The 16,525-nt window shown below is 34.7% G+C and overlaps 2 protein-coding genes across 3 annotated transcripts in view; one reads left to right on the top strand and one right to left on the bottom strand.

Annotated features, from left to right (window-relative positions):
- The window catches only part of LOC129005279 (kinesin-like protein KIF20B), a 155,222-nt gene extending 149,309 nt beyond the window's left edge, over positions 1 to 5,913 (top strand). For both annotated transcript variants that reach the window (XM_054434120.1, XM_054434121.1), the window contains 2 exons: positions 222 to 313; positions 3,813 to 5,913. In XM_054434120.1, coding sequence (XP_054290095.1) covers positions 222 to 313; positions 3,813 to 3,881 — 161 coding nt within the window. In that variant the 3' untranslated portion in view covers positions 3,882 to 5,913. The remainder of the gene's footprint in view (positions 1 to 221; positions 314 to 3,812) is intronic.
- A 1,549-nt stretch (positions 5,914 to 7,462) lies between these two features.
- Positions 7,463 to 16,525, bottom strand: part of LOC129005304 (baculoviral IAP repeat-containing protein 7-B-like) — a 33,961-nt gene continuing 24,898 nt past the window's right edge. The window contains exons 3-4 of the mRNA XM_054434161.1: positions 12,745 to 12,784; positions 7,463 to 9,357 (exon numbers count right to left, since the gene is read on the bottom strand). Of these exons, the coding sequence (XP_054290136.1) occupies positions 8,988 to 9,357; positions 12,745 to 12,784 (410 nt within the window). The 3' untranslated portion in view covers positions 7,463 to 8,987. The remainder of the gene's footprint in view (positions 9,358 to 12,744; positions 12,785 to 16,525) is intronic.

Genomic DNA, 16,525 nt, shown 5'->3' on the forward strand with positions numbered 1-16,525 from the left:
TTCTGTTTTCACTCTTGTCCGTGAGATAAGCTGATATCTTACTTGCAACCACTTTAGCATCATTGATGTTGTGGTTATCCAGCGAGTCATAATAGTGAAACCTGTTATTATCCATTATGTACACAATGGTGGACCACTGTCCTCCAAAAAATATTTCCAATTTTACTCTTATCAACAACTACTAATTAAAATAACATACAATTTCTATTTCATTGTTGCAGATAACAAGACAACAGACACAAAGAAACAGTATCGCAGAAAACTGTGGGATGCAACCCTCAATAATGAAGAACAGCAATTTGATGATGATGAGGTAGGTGTTTTTATTTGTATTAGAACTCAATGAATTGTGCCATAGCCACCTCTAATACAAGGCCGCGGCGAGCGAAAAGTGGCAACGTTGCATCCGTGTCTTGATGCGCGGTCGTCTTACCATTACAGTGGATGGAGGAGTCGCGTACTCGACGTACATAATCACGTTTCTAATACCCTTAATCATTAGTAATGACATTGAACTTGTTACTACAGCATGTCAGATAGATGTGATGTGCCTGGATGCAAGAATAATTACGAAAGCTCAATTAAAAATTAATAATACATACAGTGTTCTAAGATTCTACGTGATCCGCCGCATAAGCAACAATAGCTTCCTGCTATTCTTCGGTCAAATTAGACATCTTAAAACAATTCCCGTTTTTGTGTGAAACATTTCACGAATATGAACTTAAATTTGTAAAAAAAATGTAAGAATAAGACAATGATTCGTGTAAATATACGTTTTTTTCCGATAACAAAATAGCAAACTGTGTTAGTGCTAAAACAGCAATGCGGAAGTTGGCGCAAAACACGTTCGAAAGTTTGGTATGAAAAGTACGACCTGAACTAACTTACTCATGAATTTTTTCTGGTTGGACTGGTGGACACCTTGCCATTACCGCGGGAGTTGATGATGATGACTACATGGCCGCGGAAGATAATCAGAATGTTGTCACCATTGCGGAAGACAAGAGGATGATAATGTCAACACGACCACAGGAGATGATTAGAATTTTGCCGTGATAGCGGAAGTCGATGATTGCTTACAAGGAGTATAAAGATAAAATTAACATTAATTTTTAGGGACAATTTTGTATAATAAAAAAAATAAAAAATAAATTTCTCTTTGGGGGAGGTTTTTGACAAGACCCAGGGTTACTATCGGGTCCGATTCTACGCATCGGTGATACGCCAGAACCTTCCCTAGGGGAACCCATGGACTCTCGCTTCCTCTTTCTCCTTTGTCTGTTGGGAATCCACGTGCCCTCCGCCACTTTCCTCTCTCTAACAGACATTCTATACTCAGTTCTGGTCATAACTGTAGAAACAATCTCAGAGTCGGATGATTCGCCCGCCAGAGACGGTGAATCGCCAGCATTGCTGGTGTCTAGTGGCGTGTGGTACATACTGAATTCAAGTACAATTCTCGGTGCCCAGGTTGGCTGGATAGTGGATACCCAGATAGCCTGTTTATGTTTATAAAACAACACCTCTATCACACTTCCCACCTTTTTTCCAATAAGAGAAAATTAGCAGTAAGCATGTACCTAGTGATCAAGCTATCTTAATACAGATCATCCAAAAATGAACCTTTGATTTGAATTGAAAACAGGACTATAAACTTTAATCCGGATTTGGCTGCCCTTGAATTGGCAGATACAAAATTGTCCCTAAAAATTACTGTTAATTTTATCTTTATACTCCTTGTAAGCCATTAAAACTTGACATCAAAACTTTCTTTTGAATTTGAATAATCATAAGCCTACTTATTATGACAAATTATAAATATGATAAAGACAAACCCAATTTATAAACTCATTAAAAAATATGTGAAGTAGGTCAATTATTTTGGTTGGTCACAGCATCATTCGCACTAAAATGTAAAAAAGAATTTGAGTTAGTCAAAGGTTATATAGTAACAAAAAAAAATCGGCAACAAACATTCAAACTTCTTCGCTGAGCTCTTAATTAGAAAACTACCTCTATGTGGGTTATTTGCAGGTGGGCTACTTTTGAAATGAATTAAATTAAATTAAATTAAACACTGCTTTATTTACACATTTTTTGTACAAGTTTTACAACATTTCCATATTACAGAAAGGTCTATGTTTCACACAACAGGCTCACATTTTTTCAACAGACTAGCAACAGGTGGGCTACTTTTCTACACTGAAACGTTAGCCACAGACTATAGAGTTATTATTGACTATTGGATACTGAAGGTTTAATTTATTGATACTGTTGTATTAACTAATAGTCAATGGTTATAGTTTGTGCGTTACCATTCCAGCCCGCCTTTCCTCCAAAAGTTGTCAACCCTTGAGTAAAAAGGGTTGGAGCCCCTGGTCTATAATATTAAAATCAAATTATGTAAAATTTCTACAACAATACTTTGATGGTTATAAATGTTTATAGTGTGTTATTAAAAGTAAAAGTATTGTAGACAAACCAGCTGTACCTTAATTTAATACTCTGTGTATTTAAAGATAATTACAACAGAAGGGATTATGATGAATGAGATACTCCTTCCTGAGTACTGTGTAGTGCAGTTGGTTGTAAGCTCGTAGCTGACTGTGTTGGCTGCTAGGCTACTGCATTTTGTGTTTTTCACTTTTACCTGCAAATTGATTGTGTCCCTGTCTCTTATCATAAATATATTTAAAAGACATTAGGTTTAATGAGTACCTAGGTTTGCTGCGACAAGGAAACTTATATAGTGTATTTTTTTGTAAAATATTAATTGCTTAGTATAAAATAAATAAATTTGTCAAGTTTGGTCAAAATATATCCATAAACAAGCAAACTACAACATTTTACAATATTCTCCATAAGAATAACATGGGAATTTTAAATTTACAATTTTTTGAACTTTCTCCGTTACCAATCACCGTACAAAAACACTTCGATATTACTAAATTATTTGTTTTTTTAAGCTCTTTAAAAAAGTCTAGAGAGAAATTGGGAATTTTTTTGTTTCGAGGGCCAAAAATGAGAAAAGCCATTTTTCACCCCATGGTCCGATCATGCTGGTTCGCGAACTCATTCAAGTTTAAACCGCCTTACACCTTTAAACCAAATTTAATCAAAATCGGACACAAAATTACTTAAGTTATCGCGTTCACGGATGTATATATATATAAATCTTTCCCTATAGGGAAATTTGCTAAAAAGGACAAGAGAATATAATGAGATATTTTATTGTTTTTATTCCTTTGATATTTTAATTTAGGTGTTCACGTAATTCTTTATATTATATTCCTTTGATTTTATATTATTAATACAACTCTTGCTTACATGCTGTTGTCTGTTCACATTGTGTGGTAACCACGTAAATCCATTGTGCAATCTAGCTTGTCTCATTAGTTTTACTTGAGAAAAACTAATTTTTGACTAAGATAGTGAATTGAAAGTAATTAATTATTGTAGGCTGCTCCAAACCGATGGTGGTAGTACGGCCAGAACCGTACCGTACCGACTTTTTAGGTGCATCCCCTAGTTTTCTTTCATGATAATTTACACTGTTAAGACCCCAATATCTGACCACTTTCAACATTGTAAACTACAGTATTTGGATATACTGTACCTACATTTGATTGAATCTCCATCTAATCTGCTCCTGCATTTTATCTGATTGTTAGACCTCTCATCCCTCCAGTATTTTTCATATATATACATACTGTCTTATCACTGTCTTATCTATCAACAAATTTTCCCCTGTCCTTCACTTTAAAAGATATTGTAAGTTCTACTGTAACTTTTTGCTTTTCTTTTTACAGAGGTTGACAATACCAGAAGATTCACCTCATACCTACTACAAACGAACCCTCCGAACCCGCAACAAATAATGTAGACTGCTTAAAAGACTTATTCTTATTACTTGTTGTGTGCTTGATTCAAACTTTATATGTGTATTTTATAGTTTTATAATTGTACATTTTTAAATTTAAATATTATGCTCTAAAGAGTTGACTGCATTTTATTCTATAAAACTTGTTTTGTTATAACTATTTACTCCAATAAGTCCAAAAGTTTTGTTTATTCGCAGATGTAATTATGTATTTAAAATCATATTTGACAAAAATGTACACAGTATTTTACCTGCTAAGTAGACATAATAAACGTGATTTCTTTCCAATTTCAAAGCAGTTTTTGGGGAAGAAGATTTTACCACGACAGACCAACGCAAAGTTACTTTAAATTAAAGTAATTTGTTAACTAATTGTTAAGCCTATTGATCTGTGAATTGTGACACGTGGTCAGGTGTTTCCTCAATCTCTTCTTATCAGTTAATTCCATTACCTGTGTTTTCTTCACTCAGCTTTAGTTAAAATTTTGTAAAATAAAAACACGGAGGGACTGTAAAACCTTGATAGCAAGTCTCTCATAGGGATTATCAAACAGTACTTGTTATCAAGGTTAACTTCTTAACTTCTACCACTTTTGCAATGACATGTTGACAAAATTAAGGGTATATTTACACTTAAGGGTGACTTATATTTGCTATTTGGTGGTATATTTGCTACTAAGGGGCTTGTAATTGAAGTTCCACTAATAGCGTAGAGGTAAAGAGGCCTAAATGGCTTTATAATTTAGGTCAATAATATAAATAAGATTACTTACTTACTGCCGTGGCTCCACAAATCTCAGTTGATTCTTCGCCTCGTTTACCAGCCTCTTCCACCCTTCTCTATCTTCAGCCAAGTTGACATTTGCACCCATTGTCCTGATGTCGTTCAATACTTGGTCAGTCCATCTTAATTTCGGCCTTCCCAATGGACGTTTACCTCCAGGTGTGGCTCTCCAAACTTCATACAGTCTTGTTCCTTTCTCTCTTCTTAGCACATGCCCTATCCAACGTAACCTTCTTCCTTTAACTATTGCAACAATATCTGGATCGGTGTATAGTGATCTTAACTCTCTATTTTTCCTTATTCTCCACATTTGTCCCTCCTGCACTGGACCAAAAATTTTTCTTAGGACTTTATTTTCAAACACCATGAGTCGGTTTTCATTTTTCTTGGACAATACCCATGTTTCACTACCATATAACAAAATAGGTTGAATTTTTTTTCTTATATAATTGTATTTTGGTTCTGTGAGATAATACTTTAGATGAGATCAACTTCTTGCAGGCTCCCCAACACTTATTAGCATTTGATAACTTAGTTAGTATGTCTTCGTCTTCTGAGTTTCTACTATTTACAGTTACTCCTAAATATTTTAAACTTTCTGTACAATTTATAGTTAAGTTCTTTATCTGTATGTTTCTGTTTCTATTGTTTGCTTGTCTTCCAAAGTTAATGATTTTAGTTTTTTTTCTACATTTACTTGCAATTCTATTTTGTTTGCTTCTGTGATAAGTACTTCTGCCAAACTTACCAAGTTTCCAACAGTTTCAGTTTCTGACAAAATGACCACATCATCATCAAATGCCAATATGTTTAGATCTACTCCAAGCTTAACACCCAATCCAAGTTCTTTTGTTTTCTGCAGGGCTTCTTCCAGTGCTAAGTTGAATTTTAAACAACTTTTCCACAAGCTGATTCTGTCTATGCTGTCGTATGCTTTTTTTAAATCTATAAATATTGCACTAACATTCTTGTTGAACTCCCAATATTTTGAAACTGCCTGCTTTAGAAGAAATTAAATAAATAAATAAGATTAAATCAATCTAAATTAAACATAATGATGACATTTAGTTCTGCCATACAATGTACTGTATATCAGTTATTGTATCATGGGCCTGCATTGTCTACAATGACAATCTTTTCACTTTGCCTGTATACTTTTACATTTAGATACCTCTTTCTCTTCATTTGTAATTTGTTATACAGTTTTGTACTCTTGTAATAAATTTAGTATCTTTTGTTTAATGGTGATGAGTGTTTTATTTTTAGTGCCTAGATATAGACCTGTTACTACTTCAACCATGCCGTTGGTTTGTAATATTGGTAAGGTGGTAGTGTTGTAGCCCAAGACAGCAGTCCCCAAACCTTTCAGTCTGGCAACCGCCCTTCATCATGGATTAGTTTTCACGACCCACCTAATATTAATTAATATTAATTATTAACATTTTATATAGGCCTAATTACATATAAAGAGTCCACTGAGAAATACATATTAAATGAAAATCTTTAAGTTGGTGTAATTGAAGCCACAATGACATTTAGTCCAAAACACTTATATTTCAGAAATGTTAAATCATTCAGACTTCTGAAGCAGAACTTAACTCTTTGAGACCAAATAATTATGTTGACCACAGTAGGATTTTTCCACTCAAAAGACGATTTCTGTTCTTGTTCTTCTTTGTTCAATATTCCTAAGTGGAGGATCTCTTCTCACTAAAATAAAATGTTAAAATCTAATCAGATTTTGGATTTTACGATGAGTTTTCTCATTTTAAACAAACATAGATTGTGCTTTTATTGTAAAGCCACCCTGACTGTTAACCGTAATCAAGGCACCATCGTAATAATCTCTGATGATTTCAGCAACGTGATCAAATCCAGTGTTCGCGGCAACACCATGACCATATCTCAAGGATCTTAGCAATATTATGATCGTTTTAACAATGGCTTGTGCTGATAGTGACAATACTGAGGATTTTTGTATAGCAATACTTTGCAGACTGTTCCACTATCTCAATATTGGAACGAGTACACAACTATAACAAATCTAAATTCTACTCAAACCCCACCTGAAATTTGGTAATAGTTCTTTAAAAATTGTGTTTTTCCAAATTTAAGTTTCCAACCATCTAAACATCTAGGCATACAATTAAATAACTTACGTCATCAATCCATAAATTGCTGTGGAGTACGCGTTTCAACCATCAGGTCATCCTCAGCTCCACTGTCACTAGGTTGAATCTGTTTCTATGTTGCTTTGATTTTGTAGCTACAGCGTCGATATATTAAATAAATAGTCCAAACACATTTTACATTCATCACACATACACAACACGTACGAAACATTTAGATAACAATAATACTGATTATAACACCGTGCGCACGGCTGGACGGGCTCAGGTTTGCGGCTACACTCATCACATAAAAACACACATAACATATCTAGGCATATGTTAAATCCAAAACTGAAACTATGGCTTTGACATATAATCTTCCTTTCAAAATTATCTTTATTTCAACAGAAGAATGAAAATCTGTCACTTGGTTGATTCAGAATCTAACAAATTGCATAGAACGTGCAGCCAAACATATTTCTTTGTAAACTACCCTGTGGTCTATATTATGGCATAGTTTCACAATATGACTGAGCACTAAGAACTGATTTGTAATGTATAAGTATACAAAAGGAACAAATTTTCTTGGACCATGATAAATGAATTTTCTAGGTAAACTAATTTCCATGTGAGTGAATAAGTCCATGAAGTGTACGGGTATCTATTAAGAAAAATCCACCAATATAACTGTAAGAAACTGTTTTATTAACAACTATAATTGGCACCAAAAAATTAAAAATGTTTCAAAATTACTAGTCTCTGCCACATTTGTTATTCGTGTAATTAGATATACCACAAATTTAGAAACACAATTAATGACATATCACGCTTATTTTTCTTCTATTATGAACTATGGATTAATTGTTTGGGGATCTTCCTGTCGGGCTAAAAAATATTTGCTCTTCAAAAAAGAGCTATCAGACTGATCGCAAGAGTTCCTAAGACTGCACACTGTAAAGACTTTTTTATATGATTTAAAATTTTAACCTTATACAGTTCATATATTTATCAACTCGCTTTAATGGTGAAGGGTGATATAGGATTATTCATGGAAAGCCAACAAAACCATTCTCATAACACAAGATTTAAAAATTTAATCAAACCGGTTCAACATAGGCTTCAATTGTTCCACCTCTCCCCTCAATATATGGGACCACAAATTTACAACAAATTACCCACATTCATTAAAAACACAGAGTCTGTAGCTAGCTTTAAAAAAACTTTGAAAAAATGGTTATTGGAGAAGGCTTTTTACAAAGTTGATGAACTCTTATCAGAGCAAAAATAGAATTTAATTTTCTCATTTTTAATTTTAGTCTACTGTTAGTAATAATTAAGACTTATGGACAAATCACCTGTCAATTAACTTGAGTAATGTGATGCTTGATAATAAACCAAATAAAACCTACACAATACTATAAACTAGATTATTCAAATCATTGTTAAAATACAAGTTTATATACATATTAATATAAGTGATAGTTATATAAATCTTGTATGTGCTAATATATTGTATTCTTTTTACAACGTAATATCACAAATTAGTTATCCCAACCCTCTAACAAAGTAAAACTCTCATTTCACTTTTCAAAGATAATACCATTATCTTAAACAATGCTAGCTTATAAATGGCTTAAAACAATCATGCAAATGTAATAAATGATTCGGTTGTGTCTGCTGAAAGACTGATGACCGGTATATATGTTAGCCTTTAATGTAGGAGACTAATGTAATTAAAAAATAAAACATTGTTTAGCACTTGAATAGCGCATTAAAAAAATATGTATGTTAAAGAAACATAGTATGAAAATGTTTACCTTAAAGCTTGTTCCAGTGATGTGAACACGATTATCAAAGCTTTAAAGATGCCACAGACAAAAAAAAGACATTTTAAATGTTTAACCATGAACATGTTTTATATTATTATGTTTATTACAAAGAACTGTAGTATCTTGCTATATTAAGTATCAACTGAAAAGTAGCAACCTCTTCAAGGGACGACCAGTTTTTTATTTAACTTTTTAACAAATCATTTTATCTTCTTTAAACAGAAAAGTTAAATGTTTTTTACTATGTTGTCAATTTTAAAAATCACTTAATCAATCCATCGAACACAAATAACACAGTATACCGTCAAGAATAGCATTTAGTTTACTCTGCCTACAAAAAAATATTTTTGCTGAACAAGTCTCCAAGACTGTTCATCTTTTCATAAAAAGACATTTTCTTGTTTATCAAACTTTTGCATACACATGGGACAGATCTCTTTAACCCTCTTAGCACATTCGTTACACAAGCACACATGTTTGCATGGTAGAAGACATATTCTCCTTTGATTCTCCTTGCATATAACACAAGCAAATTCCAGTGGAATATCTATCTTCTTCTCTGTTTTCATATCCACAGTAGATGTTGGTTGGGGTTGACTCTGCTTGGGAGTGGGAGGAACCCAATAACTAGAAGTTGGTGAAGGATCAGAGGATTGCTTAGCTGGCAGCGTTGATGAACTTTGAAAGCTGTTCCACAATTTTTGGCCAAGAAACCCAACTAGAGCCACACCAGCACCTGCCAGTACAGCACTGGAAAAACATTGAATGCTGTAAATTGGATAAAGCATATAAATTACTAAATACCCCGGCCGCAGCAAACCTGCAGACTAAGCAAATTTCCATTTGCTTGTTTGTTTTCTGTGAGTTTAAAAAAATTAATAGCATTAGTTTAAGCTTTTATAGGGAGCTGGCTGTGTAACTAAGGCTTTGGACAGTGTCTCACATTCTTTACTTATTAATAAATTGGCATAACTAAAAATCAAAGAACCTTTCCTGGCTAAAAAGCTCCTTAGATTGTTCTTTGCTAATGACGCACAAGATTGATTGATTCTGTCGGGGCGGACCTCGTCCTTTTGCACGTCAGCTACTGATGAGCTTTTTGTGCTAAGTGTGTCATCAGTATGTCAGCAGGTATACAAATATATGATGTATATAATTATATAATACTAGCAGAGGACGTCCTTCGTACAGGGTTGGCGTATAAATATAAAATGCTTGTTGCAGTTTTACTCGTGTTTTGCGTTTGCAATGGGAGAGAAGAAAATTTGTTCTTTTAATTTACGGTATACTATGGTACAGCGCATCTACCATAGCCATAATGTTCTACCACTGCACTTAATCAATAGAAAAAAGTACAGTTCTCATTGTGTATAACAGCTTTTTGTTGCTGCTTGGTTCAAATTAGCTGTTGTAATAAATGCAAAAAATTAATAGTGCTGCACCCTGTTGGAAAACCTTATAAACTTTAAATGCTATCGATTATCATAGAACCAACTTGTTCACTGAAACAGCTGTTAAGATTAATTAATTCCTTTTAAATATGAATACTCATAATAGGCCGGGTACCAAATGGGTTAAGTATGCACTGAAAGTCTGACAAAGTTTGACTTTTGATTATTGTTGGGGATATCTAGTAGATTAAAAAATCGATGATGTCGAATTTCTAGGGTGGTCACAACTCGTGGAGAGGGGGGACGAAGTTGCGCGCGTGAGTGGTTTACGTTTCCGCGTCTAACTCTCAAACGGTTAATGGTTAATGAAAGGTGGTTTAACCATCTATCTACGCCTAAATATAATTTCCTTCAAAACGGTTATTACAAACTTTCTTCTATCTCTTATACTTTAGGCCTCAATCAATAATTCTTGCAAAAAATAAAATTTAAAACTACTTTAAAATGAAATATAGGAAATATTGTACGTGTTTAAGACATGTTACTTCATATGAAATGAAATGAAAATTGTCTTTATTTAAGAGGCGAAGTTAGGACTTGCAAGTCCTCTCTACCACTTAACCTCTAAAACATGAATAAATAAAAACTTATTCACTTATATAAGTAAATTTAAATAATCTAAAGTAATACATTAAATTTGTAAACATGAAAAAATAAGTTAAGTAATCCTAAAAAAATCCCATTCACACAAGCCGCCAACAACCCCTCACACCAGCGCCAGAGACTCAAAACTTATTCACTTATATAAGTAAATTTAAATAATCTAAAGTAATACATTAAATTTGTAAACATGAAAAAATAAGTTAAGTAATCCTAAAAAAATCCCATTCACACAAGCCCCCAACAACCCCTCACACCAGCGCCAGAGACTCGCTCAAGCCTGCTGCTCAATATAATAGATTTAATCTCTGCCCCAAACCTTGCACGGTTACCTATGGATTTGATATGGTCAGGAAGAGAATTCCACAATCGAATTGCAGATACCAAGAAGGATTTGTTAAAAACTGTTGACCGGTGAATTGGTGTAGATAAAAGGTGAGAGCCTCTACGAGTAGCACGGGTGCTGATGTCAAAAATAAAATGGAAGTTGTCTGATAAATAATTGGGAATTTTACTATTGATAATGGAGTGTAGAAGACGGAGGGTGTGAAATTCCCGAAGTTCATTTAACTTCATCAATGAAAGCAGGTGATCATATCTGTTAACTGTTACTTCATTTTCATAACTGTACAACAACACCAAGTTTAAGGAAATCTGTGCACAAAAAAAACAGAGCCACATTTAATTCTAAAAGAGTAGACGCGCAAAATTTGTAGAAGTAGGCCTATCGAGACGCGCCATAGATAGCAAGTAGCCCAGTCAATATAGGTTTTATGTTTGAAGTAATTCTGGGAAAGCTGGATTTTTCTATGCTGTTAGACCATGTTGAGATGATCATTTTCCCAAAAGTCCCCACTCCTCCCCCTTGTGCTTTCCTCTAACCCCCCTTTTTAGATAAATTTACAGTCTCTTAGAAATTAAGCTATGTTTTTAAAACGGGTAAGGATAACAAAGCAATCTTTTGTTAATCCTTTTTGCAATAAGATTTTCTACAAAAAGTGTATTTACCATGTTAGCCTAAATATTCATAGTTTCAACAAAAAATAACTTAAATAAGGGATAAATTATGTGTTAGATTACCGATACAGTTTATTTTATTAGGAGATAGAGTTAACTTCTTCTGGGTCAATCCCCTTTATTTTTTAAAGATGTTTTTAGGGATGGCTACGAATTTAAAAAATATGTCCGCTATTTTCCAATATGCCTGACAACTTTGTTATTTCTTATGGAATATGCTGTATTAGTTTTTATTCTTGACATTTTTTTTCTAAAGCTATTCCTTTAGGAGTTATAGCATGTTATATCTAAACAAAAAGGCTTGTGGTGTACATTCGGCATCCTGGAGCTCACAGCCATTTCTTCTTAGTAACACGATGTAACTCCTAAACAAGTAGCCTTAGAGAAAAATGTCAATAATAAATAAGGTTTTTAAATTGTCAGCCATATTGGAAAATGGCGAACATATTTTTAAAATTCGAAACCACTCCAAAAAACATTTTTAAGAAATAAAGGGGAGTGCCCCATAGCAAGTTAACTCTATATCTCATAGTAAAAAATTTAGCTATTGGTTGACTTTAGGTGAGACACCCTGTGTAATAAAATGAGGCCCTGACATTCAAAAGCAAATGCACAATATTCATTCATATGTATTCACAACAGTCCGTATATGTACTAAATGAACTACAGAACGTTAAATATTATCTAGATAAAGCGACATATTCAAATACAACAACCATGGTAATTGATATGTAAATTGTTTTCATCGTTGCGGCGCACAAAAAAGCCAGAGTTCTGTAAAATCTATTTATTGTACTATCTACATTAAGCACTACAGTAGACTCCCTCTTATCCGGACACCTTTTAACGGGACATCGGTTTAACTGGACTACACTCGGTGGAAATTGGCTTAACCATGTTGTTGACAAGCTAGTGGGGGAAAGTATGTCAGATTGCTGATACTTTTTATTTTATTTACCATTTACCCTTACTGTGTCTGAGACCCTATTGTTCCATTCTAAACCTAAATAAAAACTAGTTAATCTTATAAATACTAATACTTATATGTATGTTCAAATATTAAACTTACGTTCCAACTCCAAGACCTCCACTGCTATTTTCATTTTTCACTGAAAAAATATATTCGGGGCGTAAGAAGTAAGTATGAAACTTTCTACTCATATTTTCTTATATCTATGAGGCTAAACATTCCCTGCAATACTCTGTGGCTACTAGGAGGTCACGAATTGTGGATTTTTATTGGCATGCACTGTGGATGTTATGCTCCCTGGTGTGGATTAACGTCCGCACTAGTGAGTACTACGACTATCCGCAGTATTATCCTGATAATTAGACCAATTCGTTAATTACAAGGAAAAATGTGGTACGGATTCCACTATAAACTGTAGGTCCCTTAGTTGCCATTGTATTGTTGTATGGGCTATTAATTAACAGCTGTGTCTAAGGAATATGTCGGCCTTAGTCACTAACAAGACTACAAGATCGCGCCACTCATCCTTCGGGTTAAAATACGCACATAGTGGCGTCCCCATCTTAAATAATTTAATTGAATTAAATTGTGGAATCTCATTGATTGGTTCTACAAGTGTAAATTTCACCTAAATTCGACTAAATGACATTTCTGTGACCACGGGAAACGACGATGACGTTTCCGTGACCGCGAGATCAACTATGATGTTTACACTGTCGCGGGAAATATTCATTATTTTGCCGAGATCGTGGACGACGATGATGACGTTTCCGTGACCGCGAGAGACGACGATAATGTAGTCACGGCCGCGGGAAATATTCATGATTTTGCTGAGATCGTGGACGACGACGATGACGTTTCCATGACTGCGGGTAGCAATGATGATGTCTACACGGCCGGGGAAGATATTAGTGATTTGCCGTGACCGCGAAAGACGACGATGATTATGTCTACACGGCCGCAGATGTTCATAATTTTGCCGCGATCGCGGACGATGACGTTTACGTGACCGCGGGACCAACGATGATGTTTACACTGCCGCGGGAAATTTTCATGATTTTGCCGAGATCGCGGACGACAACGATGACGTTCCCGTGACCACGGGAGTCAATGATGTTGTCTACACGGCCTCGGAACATTTTCGTTATTTTGCCACGATCGCGGACGACGATGATTACGTTTCCGTTATCGCGAGAGACGGCGATAATGTATACATACCGCGGGAGATGTCCAGGATTTTTCTATGATAACGTAAGACTGTTATTACTTTTACGTCACTGTGGGAAGCGACCACACGACCGCAGGAAATATTCAGGATTTTGCCGCCGTTGATAATGTGTTCATAAAAAATGAAGATAATATTCAGGATTTTGCTGCCATCGAGTGAGACGATGTTTCCATGGCCTTAAGTAATGATGATAATGAAAATTATTACTTAATAAGGATTATTATTTTTTCAACTCTAGCTCACTGGACTTGAAACAAAATTGATGTATATTGTATACTTAAGCTGCAAGTCTTAAATTGATTATAGTTTATGTGGAACCAAACAGATACGCGGGAACCTGGAAAATCTTTGAAAAACCAGGAAAAAACCTGGAAAACCCCGGGAATTTCACTTTAATAAAATAGTATACACCCTGCAAACAGCTGATCGGGCCGCTCATATCTCTTGCCCATTCATACAGAGAACAATAGGCGAGCGCAACACTAGTGAACTAACAGATCGACTAGCCTTCTTAAAGCAGAACAAACCTTACAGAATATTCGGGATTAAATTCAAAGGCAGTGTTAATTATTTCCTACTTAAATAATTATATTCAAATAACAATAAATTATCAGAGGAAATGTATAAACACTGGTATAAATAAATGAGATGTATAAACGGTTAAGTTCGAAGTCAATTAAATTCCAATAAATATCCTATAATTTTACCATACAAACGTAGCACGTTTAACAACAGTACGGACGTTAAATCGTATTTAGTTCTACGGTAGACAACCAATATTCCACTGCAATATTATGTCTCGTACACAAAATTGACTATGGTAATGTTCGTATGTGTAATATTTATTAAATTCTGAGCCAAAACAATTAATTATCGACTATGCCTTCGGGTGCCATAAGATATCGTTAACATACAATTAATGTCCCTGTTCGGATCGCCATTTGATATGACGAAATTTCGGGTTGAGAGACAAAATTTGATTTTTAAGTACGTAATTGCCATCTCACCTGAAATTCTGTCACACCTTAAATTTGTCCAGATAGCTTAGCCTACTATGAGATAGTCCAGGACTCTAACGTGTTCATTAATTAATTATCGTTTCGAGTTTATTGGCTCAGAATATTAATTACAATAATAATGCTTACAGTGTTAAGCTTACCTTTAACAAGTGCTCATCATAGCCACTCGAAAAATATGTGAAGCTAAATTTAGAATTTTGAATAACCTATTGTGAATGCGAATAAGCCTAATTAATTAGAAACTTAACTAAAACGAGATTCGGTCGTTGTACTTGGTAATCACCAAAGTAGACGTGTCGGGAAAATTAGACTTGGTCGATCACCAGAGTCGATACGGGGTTTCTTAAATCAAACTTACGTAGGACGTTCCGGGGTAACGAAATAAGTACTACGGATATCGTTCTGGCAACTTAAATGATTTCCGCAGCTGGTTAAGGACAAAAGGCAGTGTGCTCGTGCGTGACAAAGCGTGCGGGGCGCGCGCGACTGCGGCACAATAACATAAAAATAATAAAACCTCTCTAAATATTAGATTAAACAAAAATAAAATCGGTAGCACACTAACCTTATGCTTTAGTATTCTACCAGGAACGGGGGGAATATTTAATTGACCAGAATTTCGTAAGTCAGGACTGTTGGATTTATCTCCAAACAGCAAGCGTCTTGACGCTTCGCCATCGCCCCTGGCGGCGGGGTAGGTAACTAACTATCCCCTCTACGATGACGTAGGACCCTTGCCCCTACGATGCCGCTGACAACACAGGCGCGGCTTACCCCGAACGTAGAAAATTTAGAATATCTTAAAATGAAACCTTAAAAATCGGGTTTTTACCCCTTAGCGGGTTTTGGGTCGTTACAGATGTCGGAAGGTAGGATTGGTGGGTCCCACGAATTTCGGAAAAACCCATTGTTGTGTTAAACAGGAATCTTGATATGTCGTCAGACTTGATTAAGGAGTGACTATAGGTAAAGGAATGACTTTTGAAAAACATGTGGAGAAAATGGAGGAAAGCAAGAGTGCCAGAAGAGAGGAGACATTAGATGAGTGGCAAATGCGCTGGGAAACCCTTATGTGAAAAACAAACTCTAAAAGTTATATATTTTTCATATATCCACTCAAGTATATCTTTTGGGATTTCACTTTATGGTGCAACTAGTGATTACAATTTGAATTCTAATTCTAAAAAAGCAAATGAAAGCTATTAGAATTATCTGCAATTTAGATTTTGAAACTTCTGTTAATAAAGAACATTTTAAATCAGAAAATATAATGACAATTTACGGAATGTACGTTTATGAAACAATTTTATCAGTAAAGGACAGACTTCATGATTTGGAACGAGTTGGGGATAGTCATAATTATTTCACCAGAAATCGGGAAAACCTTGCAATTGGCCACCATAGTCTAAAACTTTTTGAGAAAAACCCATGTATGCGGGATCAAAATTTTATAATAATCTCCCAATCGAAATTAAATCTGAGACTTCCAAAACAATATTTAAAAATAAATTAAAGAGATTTCTCATCAGCAAGGCTATTTTTTCTTTTGAAGAGTTGAATAGTCTTTGAAGTCAAAAACAAATTCAATTTATGTATGTTTTGTTTAGACTTAAAAAAAATTAAGTTTGTGAAA

This window comes from Macrosteles quadrilineatus, unplaced genomic scaffold, assembly GCF_028750875.1.
Source record: "Macrosteles quadrilineatus isolate MER2022 unplaced genomic scaffold, UCM_ALF_1.0 Scaffold_19__1_contigs__length_3004403, whole genome shotgun sequence".
Taxonomy (NCBI): Eukaryota; Metazoa; Arthropoda; class Insecta; order Hemiptera; family Cicadellidae; genus Macrosteles; species Macrosteles quadrilineatus.